Genomic DNA, 15,806 nt, shown 5'->3' with positions numbered 1-15,806 from the left:
TCGTGAGGGCGGCGGCGGCCGGGCCCGCGGAGTCCCACTCGCTCACCGCACCGCGGTCGGTGCTCCTGCCCCTTCTTAGGCCCACTGTCCTGGGGCTCAGGGCAGCTCCCCCAACCCGCCCTCGGTACCCCTCCCCAGCTCTCGGCTTGTTCCACTGACAGGTGGAGAAATCGGGAGCCACAGCGTCCCAGGCTCTAGTGAAGAGGGACTCCTGACTGTCCCCGTATTGGGGCGGTGGACACTTTTGAAAAAGGGGGGCAGGGCCTCGCGTGGGTCACCCTCGTGCTTTGAGGTGCATGCGGGGTGTTTAGGACCCAGGGGAAAACCGGGGGCGGCTCCCTGGACAGCGGGAGATTCCCCCCACCCCCGCCTCCGGGTGAGAGGCTCAGATGTCCCAGTAGTCGCGGCTCTGGCGCTCCGCACCCTCCGTCTGCGGCAGCGGGGGCTGGTGGTCCCGGCCCCTGCCCGGCCCCCCTCCCTCAACCTCATGCCTCAGCCCTAACCCCGCTGCCCTCCCCTGCGGGGGGCCTTTCCGTGTGCTCCCCGCCCGCCCCATCCACGTCGGGCGCCATGAACGACCAGTACCACCGGGCAGCCCGGGATGGCTACCTGGAGCTCCTCAAGGAGGCCACCCGGAAGGAGCTGAATGCCCCCGACGAGGATGGCATGACCCCCACTCTCTGGGCTGCCTACCACGGCAACCTCGAGTCTCTGCGCCTCATTGTGAGCCGCGGGTAAGTACACCCCACCCAGCACACTTGAAGCCCCGCCCTTGAAGCCCCTGAAACCCCGGAGTCCTTGGACTCCTCGGCTACTCCCCGGAGCTGCTTCCTTCCCCTGCAGACAGGTACACCCTTAGACCCTGGTGTTGGTGAGAGAGACACACGTGGAGGGGGACCAAGCAGAGGCATCTGACACTTGTAACACTTGTGACGTGGATTTGGGGCTAGGAGGGAAGAAACTGGGATTTGGGGCTTCCTGATTATGGGGGATTGCTGCAGAGTGAGGGGAAGGTGGGAGAGATTCCCTGGCTAGGGTCTTCCTGGAGCAAGTGTGAGGGGCTTAGACCCAGAGAGAAGTCTGGGAAGTCTGGAGGAGCCAGCAGTTGGGGATAGGAAGGGAGGGGGTCTTCACTGCCCACTCTCCAGCTTTGGATGCAAAGGGCTCTCCCAGCTGGCACCCACCTCCCCCTGCAGGCTAGTGTCACACAGCACGTACCCTCACCCTGCTCATTTTGCGGATTTATGGACACTGTCCGAAGCGCCAAATGTCACTGGTTCAGTCACCCCATTAACTCTCTCCAAGCCCCTCCCCTACAGTCCGGCACAGCTAAGCTACTGGGAGGCTGCCATGCGCTCACCCTGAAGGGGCTTCTCTCCCTTCTTCCTCCCTTTGGAATTGTCCAAGGGGGAGGGGTGGGCATCCAGTGCAGGTGTCAGCGCCAGGACCAGAGTTACTGACATGGGTTCCTTGGGGCTAAAGTCAAAGGACTGTGACCAACTCCCTCAGGTCCGATGGCTTTCTAAAGAGAAGGCAGGTTGTTCTGGACACCAGGGCCGCCTGGACAGGATGAAGGGTGACAGGACACCCCAGGAGAGTTGATGTGAAGTCTCAGATCATGGGAGAGAGGGTCAGGGGTTGAGCTGGCCCCGGTGCCAGGCACTGGGCTGTGGCCTGAACATGTCGTGGGTGCTGGAGACCCCTCCCTCTTGCTCTCCCCTTGGGCCCAGCCTCAGGTGGGGGCAGCTTCAGAGCCTGGACAACTGAGCCATGTCCTGGGAGGCCAAGGCTGATGGGCCCCTCCCCACCCCAGGAGGGCACACAGTGACACTGGCCCCTGTCACCCCTTCAGAGAGGCTCATGGGAGGAAGGGAAGAGTGCTCCTTTTGGTTACACCAAGCCCCCAGCTCCTCCAGAGGTCAGGACTGGTGTTTGACGGGGTGTGGGCCGGGTGCTGGGGCCCTTCCCACACTGGCCTGCAGGACTTGGCATCAGGGAGGGGAGGCCCAGGAGGGGGTGTGCGGGGAGCTGATGAGACAAAGGAGTGATTCTTCCCCCAGGCCTCGGGGGTGGCCTCGTGGCCTCATTAGTGCAGGGCAGGGATGCTGTGCTGAGCCCCCAAGGGAGGGAGAACTCCGGATGGGTCTTGGGAGCTTCCCCTGGGGGATACATTCTGGTGTGAAGGTGCTTGTGGGGGCTGTTGGGGGTCCCTGGACAGGCTCAAGTGAGCCAGCCTCTCAGGGATACCAAAGAGAGGGCAGCCTGGGGAGGGGAGGGCTTTGGATTCCTGGGGCAGCTGATTCCCTCCTCCTCCCCTCCAGTCCTGGCTGCCCCAGCACTCCCCTCCGGGTCCAGGCCAAGGCCCGACACCTCTCACACTTGAGCTTGCCAGGCCTGGCCCTGCTCCCTGCAGACAGGGCCGTGCCCGCCGACACGCAAGCCCACACCTCACACACACTCACTCGGGGCTGGGGCCCGGCACACACCATCCTCTGGTCTTTCTCTTTTACCATCACTGGGTGCACGCAGCCACTCTCACCACCACGCCTGCCTAGAGACCCAGGGCCCTGGCCCACCACTGCTCTGGGCCAGCTCTGTGCAGGGCCCCATGAATAATTCACTCCCTTCTCTCAGGGCATCAAATATTTATCCCCTGAGATTCCCAGCCCTCAGTCAGCCTGGGGAAGGCCCCACCCCGGTCCCGCCTTCTCTGCCACCCCACCCCCTGCACACCTGGGGCCATTTTCCCCTGGGCTCACCCCAGGTCTGTTTGGTGGCTCAGGCCTGCAGGTGTCCTGGAGTCGAAGAGGTCGCAGGGTCACGGTCCCTTTGGGGCCTGCTGTGGCTGTGGGGAAGCTCTCCTCCCCGACTCCACTCCCTCCACTTCCATCACCAGTCAGGACTCGTCACCCGTCCCCCCTGTGTGCTATCTCTGCAGGGGCGACCCGGACAAGTGTGACATCTGGGGCAACACACCCCTACACCTGGCAGCCTCCAATGGCCACTTGCACTGCCTGTCCTTCCTGGTGTCCTTCGGGGCCAACATCTGGTGCCTAGACAATGACTACCACACGCCGCTGGACATGGCCGCCATGAAGGGCCACATGGAGTGCGTGCGCTACCTGGACTCCATCGCAGCCAAGCAGAGCAGCCTCAATCCCAAGCTGGTGGGCAAGCTGAAGGACAAGGCCTTCCGCGAGGCGGAGCGGCGCATCCGCGAGTGCGCCAAGCTGCAGCGCAAGCACCACGAGCGCATGGAGCGGCGCTACCGGCGCGAGCTCGCCGAGCGCTCCGACACCCTCAGCTTCTCCAGCCTCACGTCTAGCACCCTGAGCCGCCGGCTGCAGCACCTGGCGCTGGGCAGCCACCTGCCCTACTCGCAAGCCACGCTGCATGGCACGTCCAGGGGCAAGACCAAGATGCAGAAGAAGCTGGAGCGGCGAAAGCAGGGCGGAGAAGGCACCTTCAAGGTCTCCGAGGATGGGCGCAAGAGCGTGCGCTCGCTCTCCGGCCTGCAGCTGGGCAGTGATGTGATGTTCGTGCGCCAGGGCACCTACGCCAACCCCAAGGAGTGGGGCCGAGCCCCGCTCCGGGACATGTTCCTCTCGGACGAGGACAGCGTCTCCCGTGCCACGCTGGCGGCCGAGCCTGCTCACTCGGAGGTCAGCACCGACTCAGGCCACGACTCCCTGTTTACCCGCCCCGGCCTGGGCACCATGGTGTTCCGCAGAAACTACTTGAGCAGTGGGCTGCAGGGACTGGGCCGCGAGGATGGGGGGCTGGACGGGGTGGGCGTGCCGAGGGGTCGGCTGCAGAGCTCCCCCAGCCTGGACGACGACAGCCTGGGCAGTGCCAACAGCCTGCAGGACCGCAGCTGCGGAGAGGAGCTGCCCTGGGACGAGCTGGACTTGGGCTTGGACGAAGACCTGGAGCCCGAGACCAGCCCTCTGGAGACCTTCCTGGCCTCTCTGCACATGGAGGACTTTGCCGCCCTCCTGCGGCAGGAGAAGATCGACCTCGAAGCTCTGATGCTGTGCTCTGACCTCGACCTCCGCAGCATCAGCGTCCCCCTGGGGCCCCGAAAGAAGATCTTGGGGGCCGTGAGGAGGCGGCGGCAGGCGATGGAGCGCCCGCCGGCCATGGAGGACACAGAGCTGTGAGTGTCCAGCCTGGCGGGGGGGATGGAGGAACAGGAGTTGGAAAGCCTCTGGGGAGGGGGTTACAGATCTGCCTATGCAGGAGTGGAGGGTGGGGGGGATACTGTATTTCATACCATTGAAATGGGGCCATCAATGATAAGAGGTCCCATTATTTTATTTACCACCAGCTTAGAACAAGAAGCTGCCAAATTATTGATAACCGGAGGCGTTCTTATCACAACGCCTCGATTTATGATAAGTGTGCCTCGATTTTGGGGACGTCAACATGTGTAAAGTGCACCTCGATTTTGGGGACATCAACATGTGTGGAAATGGGTATCTTAAGTGTCAGTGAGGTACAGCAGTCACAGGAATCACAGCTGGGTGTTGTTGAGCCCTCTCACCTCCCAGGTGCTTTGTGCCCTTGAACAAGTCCTCCTGCTTAATCCGCCTAAACGCCTGTGTGAGCTGGACTATATTGGTGGGCTGCATTGTTCCCATTTTACAGCAGATGGAGGCTCAGTTGGTCAGAATAGCTTACTTCAAGGTCCTGCGCTGCTCAGCGTGGAGCTGGGCTTGATCCCTGGTCTGCATGGTTTTAGAGCCTGGGGTCAAGGTGACTCCCGTGGGCTGCAGGGAGTGCAGTCAGCAGGGCCTCTCAATTGCCCAAGCCCTCAGGCAGATTTTTTTTTTTTGAGACACAGTCTCACTCTTGTCACCCAGGCTGAAGTGCAGTGGCACAATCTCGGTTCACTGAAATCTATACTGCCGGGTTCAAATGATTATCCTGCCTTAGCCTCCTGAGTAACTGAGATTACAGGTGCCCACCACCACACCCAGCTAATTTTTGTATTTTAGTAGAGATGGGGTTTCACCATGTTGGCCAGGCTGGTCTCAAACTCCTGACCTGAGGTGATCCGCCACCTCGGCTTCCCAAAGTGCTGGAATTACAGGCATGAGCCACCATGCCTGGCCTTAGGCAGATGTTTTACCTGCTGTTCCTGAATGCTCCAACCAGGAATGTGGGCAAATAGTCCAAGAGGGCCAGAAGCAGCCTTGGAGGCAGAGTTCATGTTCCAAAGGCCGCCATAGTGCCCAAGGCTGCCACCAAGTGGCCATGCTGTGTCTAGTCCCTGCCCTGGCCCCTCCCCCATGACATCCCACAGGCCCAACAAACACTGTCCTCACTTCCTCTTAGGTATCTATTGCCTTTATCCTGAATGGCTGGGGCAGGGATGGGTGTGGGGGGGCAGTCTGGTTTAGAGTTTTGGGGATGGGGAGGTCACCCATAGGCTGGCATCCCCCATCCCTGACCATCAGCCTGCTCAGAGATGGGGAGGCTAAATTGTCCAGATGGCTGCCCTCGTTGAAAATGATGCCTCTGATGGCTGGGCGTGGTGGCTCATGCCTGTAATCCCAGCACTTTGGGAGGCCAGGGTGGGTGGATCATGAGGTCAGGAGTTCAAGACCAGCCTGACCAAAGTGGAGAAACCCCATCTATACTAAAAATACAAAAAATTAGCTGGGCATGGTAGCATGCACCTGTAATCCTAGCTATTCAGGAGGCTGAGGCAGGAGATTGGTTCAAACCTGGGAGGCAGAGGTTGTAGTGAACCAAGATTATGCCACTGCACTCCAGCCTCGGCAACAGAGTGAGACTCTGTCTCAAAAAAAAAAAAAAAAAAAAGGAAAAAGAAAATATTGCCTCTGAAGGACCTCACCTGAGATCTGTTTCTGTCTCTTCCCCCACAGATAACCGGGGCTCCTCTCCCCAGACCAAAATGAATCGCAAGTTGCCACAACCTATGGTGGGGCCCTAGGTCCTCACAGTTGCCAGCCCTGCAGCCCCCTTCCCCAGGAGCAAGGACCACGCGGTCAACTTCTTTGAAAGCCTGTCTATACCTTGAAGCAGAGGCTGTGGTCTGGAGACACCAGAGGGGCAAGAGAATGTTCCAGAACTCCAGTTCTGAGGGGTCTCCGATGCCCTGAGCCACCCCCTCTGAGTGGCCCTAAAGGACATGTAGACGTGGGAGAGGCCTGCTCCAGAAGGAGGGAATGGGCATCGGAGCTGGATGGGAGTGTGGGACGTGGATTCAGGAGGCCGTGCCTGTCCCAGGCACCATGGCTTCTCCCACCCCTCCTCTGAGGGTCCTGCTCTCTTGTGCTGAGGCCAGAGACTTGCTCGCTTCCTGCATTTTTGTGAAGGGAAGAGTTTGGGCTGCCTCCCCTCCTCCCGTCCACCACAGAGGGGATATTCCCAAACCAGACTCTTCAGCCAAATGCCCTCTCAGTCTGCACCCCCTCCCCTTCACCCACTGGCCAAGGCCCAGAGCTGGAGAGCCAGGCTGGGGTGGGGTGGGGGTACTGACACCCTTCCTAGCTCATCCAGGGGTGGAGCCTGGCCTGTCTTCCTCCAGCCTCCCCCTTTCTTCCTTGTGCTGCCTGGTCTCCCCAGGGACTCCACAGGGCCAGGACGCTAGATGCAAGGTGCTAGACCAACAGGCTGCAGTATTATAGCCCCCAGGCCTGGCAGGCATGCGCTGGGCTAGAGAAAGGCATCCGCCAACCTCTTCAGTCTCCCAGCCCCAGGGCAGGCAGACCAGGGCGTGGCTGGGTGTCAGGCCTGGGGTGGGTAAGTCCTGCGATGTAAACACTGGAGAAAGTGGATAATCTAAACTGCAGATTGTCCCCAGGTCGCCAGGGCTGTGTGTGTGCATGTTTTTGTGCGTGTATGCATGCATGTGTGCACGTGTGTGCACGTGTGGTGTGTTTGTGCACGTATTTTTGGGTATGTGTATGCACATGTACACGTGCATGCGTGTTAGTGTGTGCACATATGTGCACATGTCCGTGTGTGTTCATGTGTGTGCACATGTGTGCACGCTCACGTTGGGTGTTGTGTGGTGGGTTTCCCTCCAGGTCTGGAAGGGACTGGGCTGCTGTGTGATTCTGCATGGATGGGGGTAAGAGAGAGCTCACTCGTGTCCCAGCCCTGTGATTGTGGTGAGACCAGGAGAAAGGCCAGCTCAGAGGGTGCTCAGTGCATGTGTCCTCAGACGTGTGCCCCCAGAGCTCTCCAGCCAGACCCAGGTCACAGGTGTGGGAGAGTCCCTCAGGAGCCCACAGATACATGTGTGCCCCTTCACATCCTATGCAGAGGTGCCTTCCTCCTCTCTCAGCCATGGCCCCCCCTCCCTGACCTGCTGGGAGCATGGCCACAGCTCCCAGCTCCTCTTGGGGCCCCCTTGGCTAGGGCAGGGGAAAGAGAGCCCTCGAGGCCTCTTTCTGGTCTGTGTGGGGGTTCCTATCCCCGCACACATGTCCAGAGCGGGGGGCATGGAGGAGATGGTCCCTGTCCCACTACAGGACACTGAGGATGTGGCTGCCTGCCACTGCCATGCAAAGCCCACAGCAGTGCTTTTTCCTGTTCTCTGGGCCTGATCCTGGGGTCACCCCCAAGTGCCGACTTGTTTTTCCCAGAGCCCCAGGTGCTGCCCTTCTCTCCCGCTCCCTGTCCATTTACCACCGCAGCCCCTCCCAGTTCTCCCGGTGCAGGGCTGGAGCAGGCGCTGTGCTTCCGCTGCTGTACCCTCAGTCCATCCTGCAGGCTCATTACGACTTTTGTAGAGAATGTTCTCCATCAGTGTCATGCCTGTGTCTTGTCCTTTAATGCTTTGGGGATGGAGTGAAGAGTGGGAAGGTGAGAGTGGGGGTGGGAGGGGGCCTTCTTTGTGCTTGTGAGGACTGGGTCCTCAGTCCTGTTCTCTGGAGCATCCTCGAGCCCCCAGCTGTGCATCTTTGCAGGGAGCCCTAGGCTTGTACCCTGCTCTCCTAGCTCAGCCCAGAATTAGGAGCTGCTGGAGAGGCTGGGCTGAGAACTGGGGCAGGAGGGTCCCCCTGAGCAAGGAGGATGGCTGAGCCTCCAGCCTTGTTGCCAGGGCCTGCAGCTGTGGAGCGCAAGAGGGTATGTTCTCTCTTCCCACCAAGGCTTCCCTGGGCTTTTCCAGATATGGGCAGAAGCTGTACTCTGGGAGGCTGCCACCTCTCACCTGGGCTGTGGGCCTCCAGAGGGTCTCCATGTCCCTCACCACTGCAGGGAGTTCATGGGCAGCCTGATTTGAAGCCCTCCTTTCTCCCAGGAGTGATTCCCCCCTTAAGCTGGTGCCCAGTGGGCTGTTTTCTCAGTCGGGTCTGAGAAAGGGCCCTGGAGTCATCTTGCCCCATTACCTCCAGCTGCTGGGCCAAATTTCTTCTGCCAAAGGGAGTTCAAGACAGTTCCCTTCCCCCAGCATCAATCAGAAAGGTCCCTAGGCTGTTGGTGCAGGAAGGTTGCCTAGCAACCATTAGGGGTTCCAAGCCACTTCCCTCCACTTCACAGACGGAAAAAAGGAGGCCCACAGAGGGGAAGAGTCAGACCCAGAATGTGGGTCTCTGGCTGCTGCCACGCTTTCCTCACACTCACGCTGCCAAGGGCGCCAACACAACACGATTCCACCTGCCATGCCCCGGGGGCGCGTCTCCCTGCGACCTCTGCTGGTCATCCCGGTCACTGCACTCACCTCATGAAAGCCTCCTTCACCGCGATGGTCCAGAAGAGGATACAGGGGCGTGGAGTGATAACACAGACAGTAGAGGGACGCTGCAGCATCCCGGCAGAGAGGAACAGGAGGCAGCGAAATGAGGGGCTCCGTGGGCCAGTGTGGCTCCAGGGCGGAAGCCTGGGGCGCCAGGAGCAGGGGCTGCTCCAGGGAGCCTGTGGGGATGCACAAGCAGAGAATATTACGTATAGGGGTCAGCGTTCATCACTCATTTCCATAAAGGTTTAGATAAAAAAGAGGGACATTTTAGCACGTTGGGAGGCAGAGCTGAGTGGATCATTTGAATCCAGAAGCTCCAGACCAGCCTGGGCAACATGGCGAGACCCTATCTTTACAAAAAATTGAAAAATTAGCCTGGTTGATGGTGCGTGCCTTTGGTTCCAGCTACTCAGGAGGCTGAGGTGGGAGGATTGTTTGAGCTGGGAAGGTCAAGGCTGCAGTGAGCTATGATCACACTGTTGCACTCCAATCTGGGCAACAGAGTTGAGACCCTGTCTCAAAAAAAAAAAAAAAAAAAAAAAACGGCCGGGTGCAGTGTCTCATGCCTGTAATCCCAACACTTTAAGAGGCTGAGGCAGGGGGATCACTTGATATCAGGAGTTTGAGACCAGCCTGACCAACATGGTGAAACCTTGTCTCTACTAAAAATACAAAAATTAGCCAGGTATGGGAGTGTGTGCCTGTAATCCAAGCTACCTGGGAGGCTGAGGAACAAGAATTGCATGAACCCAGGAGGCAGAGGCTGCAGTGAGCCGAGATCACGCCACTCCACTCCAGCTGGAGATGGGGGTGGTGGAATGAATTAGAAGCGGAGAGGGCCTCCAGGGGACATGGCCCAACCCTGTCATTTTACAGACGAGGTGACTGAGGCCCAGAGGGGAAGGGGCTGGCCAAAGTTCACCAAGTCACCAAGTGGGCAAAGCAGCACTAGGTCTCCTGATGGTGCCCGCTGCTTCCTGTCCCCATGTTATGACCAGTCCCCAACAGCATGGCACCCCTGTCCCTCCAGTGCATGCTAAGTCTGTGACCTCTGAGACTGGCCCAGGTTGTATGGGAGATGGCAGGACTCGGGACAGCCAGATTTGGGCAGCAAAACTGGCTCCATCCCTTTCAGCTGTGTGGCCTTAGGTAAGTTACCTAGCCTCTCTGAGTCTGTTTCCTCATATGTAAAAATAGGTATTATAATAACAGCATTAACCCCATAGGTTATTAGGAGGGTGAGATGGTGGTGCATAGAAACACTCACACAGTCCCTGGTATTTAGTCTGTACCAGTTAATCAAGGTCATGGTTGTTGTTGGTCTGAGACTGGCCATGGGCTGTTCCTTGCATTTGTGGTCGGCCGAGCTGCCTCAGCAGGTAGGTCCTAGGCAGTTCCTGGGAGCAGTCCTGTTCTTCCGACCCCGGTATGAAAATGCACCCCTACCCCCGGCCCCGGCCCCCAACACCACTCTGGCTGGAGCCTTTCCCGACTCTGAAAATGCACACCCTGGGGCAATTTCTCTACTGGACCCCAAACACAGCTGGTGGGTGCCCTGGAGGGAGGGGGGGTGTTCTCAGGGAGGAGAGAGGGCATTGGAAACAGTAGCTACCAGTGATTCCCTGCCCCCTGGGGCTCTCTCTCCCCCACAGGACCAGACCACCCTTCATGGTCTGATTTTTTCAAACCTCGCAACAGTCGTTCAAGATAGAGCAGGCAGAAGACATCATGGACTAAGCCCTATTTTATACATGTGGCAACTGAGGTTCAGGTGGTACCGAGACCAGCTCGGCCGTAGAGACTCCAGCCAGGTGGCGCTGAAGGCATTAAGAAGCAGACACTCGGATAGAACAGCAAAGTGGGAGTATTGGGGGGCCAACAGCCTTCCCAGCTGAGAGTCTCAGGGAGCTGACACCTTTCTGGGCTGAGGGCCTCAAGCAGACGCTGAACCACTTGTTAATTCTCTCTGAACAGGTGATTATTATTAGCAAACAGGTGTTCTGTGTTTTCTCACAGCCCCAAGATAAACTAGGCAGGCAGCTGGTGCCTGCTTACCGCTGATCAAGTACAAACTAGAAAGTATTCTCCCCAAGGTGCCATGGGGGCAGGTCACATATCTCGTGCTTAAAGTATTGTTTTCACCGGTGTATGATATACATATACTGTTTTGCTACTTTAGGATGCCCCAAGCAGTTTTCCGCTGGGGGGTGGGGTGGCGGCCAGGGCTTTCTTGCCATCGTTCTTCTTGGCCAACAGTGTAATTTATCATACACTGAGCATTTCTCAACAGGGTGGGGGTGGCAAATGACCCACAAATGCATAAGTGGGATGTCTAGTCTGTCTGTTTACATTGCTGCAGGCTCCTAGATGCCTTCTCAAAAACATATATCTAGCACCTTCTACACACCAGGTACTGCAAACCCATGAGAATGGTCTCGTTGACCTGCCTTTGCACTCAGGCAGGTTAAATTATATTTCTGAACCTGTAAGTGCAGATGCTGGATCTGTGGGATTTGAACCTCAAACTCTGGCTCTTTCCGCGGCAGCCCCAGCCTTCTTCCACCCCATTCACCAAACCATCTCTCTAGGCTCTCCGCAGCACATGGGCTGCCAGGAACAGGCCAGGAACACGGGCTCAACTGGTTGCACTTGGGGAGGTGGATGGGAGACGGGCAGGACTCGCTACCCCTCCTCTCCCTCTGTCCCTGGGTGCCTCCCTCTTCTGTATACACCACTGTGGCTCTATGCTTGTGTGTGCACGTGTGCCTGTGCAGCCTGTGTGTGTTTGTGTGACGTGGGTGAGGACACGTACATCTCTGTGACCATGGGGTGGGTGTAGTGGGTCCAGAGCTTTCCCGGAAGGTTGTGTTTATTTTTTATTTTGAGGCAAAGTCTGGCTCTGTCAACCAGCTTGGAGTGCAATGGCACCATCTTGGCTCACTGCAACCTGCACCTCCCAGGTTCAAGTGATCCTCCTGCCTCAGCTTCTCGAGTAGCTGGGATTACAGGTGTGTGCCACCATGCCTGGCTAATTTTGTTTCTTTTTTTTTTTTTTTTCGAGACAGAGTCTTGTTCTGTCTCCAGGCGCCAGGCTGGAGTGCAGTGGCTCGATCTCCACTCACTGCAACCTCCGCCTCCCAGGTTCAAGCAATTCTCCTGCCTCAGCCTCCCGAGTAGCTGGGACTACAGACTCGCGCCACCACTCCCAGCTAATTTTTTATATTTTAGTAGAGATGGGGTTTCACTATGTTTTCCAGGATGGTCTTGATCTCTTGACCTCATGATCCGCCTGCCTCGGCCTCCCAAAGTGCTGGGATTACAGGCTTGAGCCACTGCACCTGGCCTTTTTTTTTTCTTTTTATAACCTGTGTATATATATATATATATATATTTTTTTTTAGTAGAGACTGGTTTCACCATGTTGACCAGGCTGGTCTCAAACTCCTGACCTCAAGTGATCTGCCCACTTTGGCCTCCCAAAGTTGAGGGATTACAGGCGTGAGCCACTGTGCCTGGCTGGTTGTTTATGAGCTGAGTGTGTGTGTCTGTGATTTTGCTCATTTGTCTTTGAGTCAGTGCCACCAAGTTTTCCAGAAGAGGGATATGTGTGTGCATGTGTGTGCATGCATGTGTGGCTGCATGTGTGGGGGGTGTGTGTATACATGTGAGGGTGCATGTGCTTGCACGTCTCTGTGCATGTCTGTGTGTGCATGCGTGTGCATGTGTGTACATGTGTGTATGTGTGCACTCATGGGTGTGTGCATGTGTGCATGCGTGTGCGTGTGTGCACGTGTGTCGGTATGTGCGTGTGTGCACGTGTGTCGGTATGTGTGTGGGTACATGTGTGTGGGTGCCTGTGTTTGTGTGCATGTGTGTGCATGTGCGTGTGTGCACCTGTGCATGTATGTGGGTACGTGTGTGCGCATATGCGTGTGGGTACATGTGTATGCATGCGTGTGGGCGCATGTGTATGTACACATGTGTGCGTGTATGTGTGTGCACGTGTGTAGGTGCGTGTATGTACATGTGTTTGGGTGCATGTGCCTGTACATATGTGTGCATGCATGTTTGTGTGTATGTGTGTATGTACATATGTGTTGTGTGTGGGTGCATGTGTAGGTACATTGTGTATGTGTGTGGGTGCATGTCTGTGTGTGTGCGTGTGTGTGTGCATGCCCACAGATGGCTCCATTGCTTCATCTGGAGTCTATTTTTATACTCCTCCTCTTCCCTATTGTTTATTTTTAGGGCCCCAGTTCCTTTAGACTGGAAGGTTGAAGCTCCTGGACACCCCACCTTCCCTCACCCCACCCTCACCCTGAACTGGGGGTTTTTGCAGAGAGATTCCCCCACCCTCTCTCTGGGTGACTGGCTTGTTGGGGGTCCCAGCCCTGGGGGATAGGATGGGTCTTAGTGGGAGAAGAACTGATGGGATGGGGTGGAGGCAGCCTACCTCCAGCGTGCTGAGGGGTCTGGGTGGGCTCTCCCCTGGGCAGGGGTGTCCAGTTTGAGTGCATAGCTCTGCCACTGCCTAGAAAGGCCAGCTCAGCTTAACAAGCCTCAGTGTTTCCATCTGTGAGTGGGGATGATTGGACCCCCCACTGTGGCAGGTTGTGAACATGAATGTAAAGTGCTTAGTTCAGGCCTCAATGCCCAGTCAGTGGAGGAGCAGCCCAGGGACCCGGCTGGTGGGGGTCTAGGGGTAGGGAGTGCCTGGGCAGCCCTGAGCTGGTGGCAGAGAGAACAGGCTGGGTTGCCCCCAAACCTCCCTTTCTGTGCCCACCACAGCCTTTGCAAACCTGTTCAGTATCACAGGGCGGGGTTGGGAGGAACACCACTCCCCTGACCCCCCAGCCCTTGAGGAAGACGTGGGCTGAAAGACGAGGAGAGGAAATAGAGCATGTGCGTGAATAATGCCAGGCTTCTTTCCTGCTAGAAAGCAAAACCATTTATCCTTGTTATTATCATAGCGATATACGCTAGATTTAAATTAAATAATATCTCAATCATGTTATAATTACGATAACACAGGAGTGGTGTTCATGGTAGCGATATCCACCACGAGCACATGCCCTGCCATGGCCCATGATATCCGCAGTACAGAAATGATGTCATTGCTCCCCCAGTGATCGATGAGGTGGGTGGCATCACCCTCATCCACTCCAAATCACCCTCTCAGATACCCGAGGCTCAGAGAGGTTAAACGACTTACCTAAGGTCACACAGCAAGGACTAGAACCTGGGCATATCTGATCCAGAGTCCTGCTCTAGGCTCTGTTTTGGGTGCCCCCACACTGCAGGAGTCACAGCCCTCAATCCCCTCCCAGCTCTGGCACTGGTCCCACCAGGCCCAACACACATCCTTCAGGCTCATCTACACCCTGGAGTCACTCACACAGCGGACTGTGGTGCTGATCTGACGCAGAGGGCAGACCAGGTGGAAAACAGTGTCCAAGCTGCTGACAGCTTCAGCCCTGGGTTTCCAAGGACCTAACTTGCTATGCAGCTTGGAGAGTAACCCTGGGCCTCAGTCCTCAGTTTCCCTTCTTGCAAGGTGGGGAGAGGCTGACAGCCCGTGGAGCTTCAGCAGAGCCCCTGCCAGCTAGAGGCTGGCTCTCTCCATCCCTCCCACCCCTCCCCCTCCCACCTTTCTGGGCCATCACTAACCTGGCTTCGTTGCCACAGAAAAGCAGCAGCCTGGGAACACCAGATGCAGGCTTTGGGGTAGCCGCGGAAGGCCAAGGAGAGAGTCTGGATAGGTGTGGCTGATGCTGAGATGCTGCAGATGTGGCCCTGCACTGCTGGAGCTGGGGCAGTTCAGGGTGCCAGTCTCACCCCCAGCTGGCCGGGATCTGAGCCACAGGCGAGGTCTCTTCTCCCCCAGCTTGCCCAGCCCTACCCCTGTGAATAATGCCAGTTGCTTTATGGAGCTGGGCCTCAGTCAGGCTTTGATAATTTGGAGGGCGGCATTAATGGAGGGGTTATAAGGAAGGCTTAAAGACTCAGCCACCTAGGCTCAGGGCATAGAGACAGTTAAACTGCTGGCAGGAGGCACCTTCCTAACCCATCCAGTGCCATCCCTGAGCCCTGGTACCAGACCTCCAGGTCTCCAGACCCATCTGATTCTTGGGATTCCCCTCCAGGCCCTGGGGCAGGGCAGGGCCTTTCCCACCACCCCACCCAACCACAACAATAATTAACTCCAGTGCACCCCAGCAAATAAAGATCAGAATCACAGAAGGGAGGGATCATCACTGCCCCAGGATGGGGAACTCCAGAGGGCCCAGGAAGGCCAAGCCCTGGTGCACATGACACATCCTGCCCGACTGTTGTGGCCTGAGTAGGTCCAGATGCTCCCAGTCATCTGGGGGCTGGGGAAGAGGGCACCCCCTCCCCATTCAGGTAAGATTTGGGAAGGCAAGCTTGTCTCAGCTTTGGACCCGGGTCTTTTCCACCATTGACTATTTTTTCAAACTTTTTACTGCCTCCTTCATTCTCTTGGGCCTGTTTTCCTAATCATTCCATGCATCTATCTATTCATTTAGTCAACAGATGCTTACTGAGCACCTACTATGTGTCAGGCACAGCATCAGGTCCAGGAAACTGTGTTGTCCAAAGAACAGGAAGGACCTGTCTCTCCACCAGGCCCTATGCTCTTCTCCTTCAGCCAGGCTGTTCAACTCATCCTCATCTATCCATCAGCTGTTAAATCCTGAGCACCGGCTGGGTACGGGGTGGGGTGCTGGGCCTGTTGGGTGGTGGCATGCACTGGGAGGCAGGCCGGTTGGAAGTTATGGAGGAGATTCCGGGTAACATCAGGAAGGGGTGGGAAGGAGCTTGGCCCTTTGGAAGCTCACAGTGCAGCTGGCTATGGGGATGAGGCTGGCAATACAGTCCTTTATATGACTTCTTCCTGGGTACACAGAAAGGCCACAGTTCCAAGCCAGCCAGCGGCTGGGGCTATATGCCTAGATTCTGGCCAGTGGAGTGTGGATAGAAGTGATATGTGCCACTTCCAGACCCGGACCTCAAACTACCTTCCCATGCTCTCCCTCCCCATCCCCTGGCAATTCTGTGGCAGCCCTGTGTT

The 15,806-nt window shown here is 57.0% G+C and overlaps 1 protein-coding gene across 1 annotated transcript; it reads left to right on the top strand.

Annotated features, from left to right (window-relative positions):
* Positions 1-387: 387 nt before the first annotated feature.
* USH1G (USH1 protein network component sans) lies at positions 388-7,788 on the top strand. The gene is made up of 3 exons (XM_002748714.5): positions 388-734; positions 2,939-4,156; positions 5,892-7,788. Exons 1-3 carry the CDS (start codon positions 571-573, stop codon positions 5,893-5,895), a joined length of 1,386 nt encoding a protein of 461 aa, XP_002748760.1. The 5' UTR covers positions 388-570; the 3' UTR covers positions 5,896-7,788.
* Positions 7,789-15,806: the final 8,018 nt, after the last annotated feature.

The sequence above is a fragment of the Callithrix jacchus genome, chromosome 5 (assembly GCF_049354715.1).
Source record: "Callithrix jacchus isolate 240 chromosome 5, calJac240_pri, whole genome shotgun sequence".
NCBI lineage: Eukaryota > Metazoa > Chordata > Mammalia > Primates > Cebidae > Callithrix > Callithrix jacchus.
The sequence above is the reverse complement of the archived record's forward strand: the minus strand, read 5'-3'. Positions and strand labels throughout refer to the sequence as shown.

Coding starts and splice junctions, on each gene's coding strand:
- USH1G (XM_002748714.5), top strand. CDS start 571: ATGAACGACCAGTACCACCGGGCAGCCCGGGATGGCTACCTGGAGCTC. Junction 735..2,938: donor CGCCTCATTGTGAGCCGCGG/GTAAGTACACCC, acceptor CTATCTCTGCAG/GGGCGACCCGGACAAGTGTG.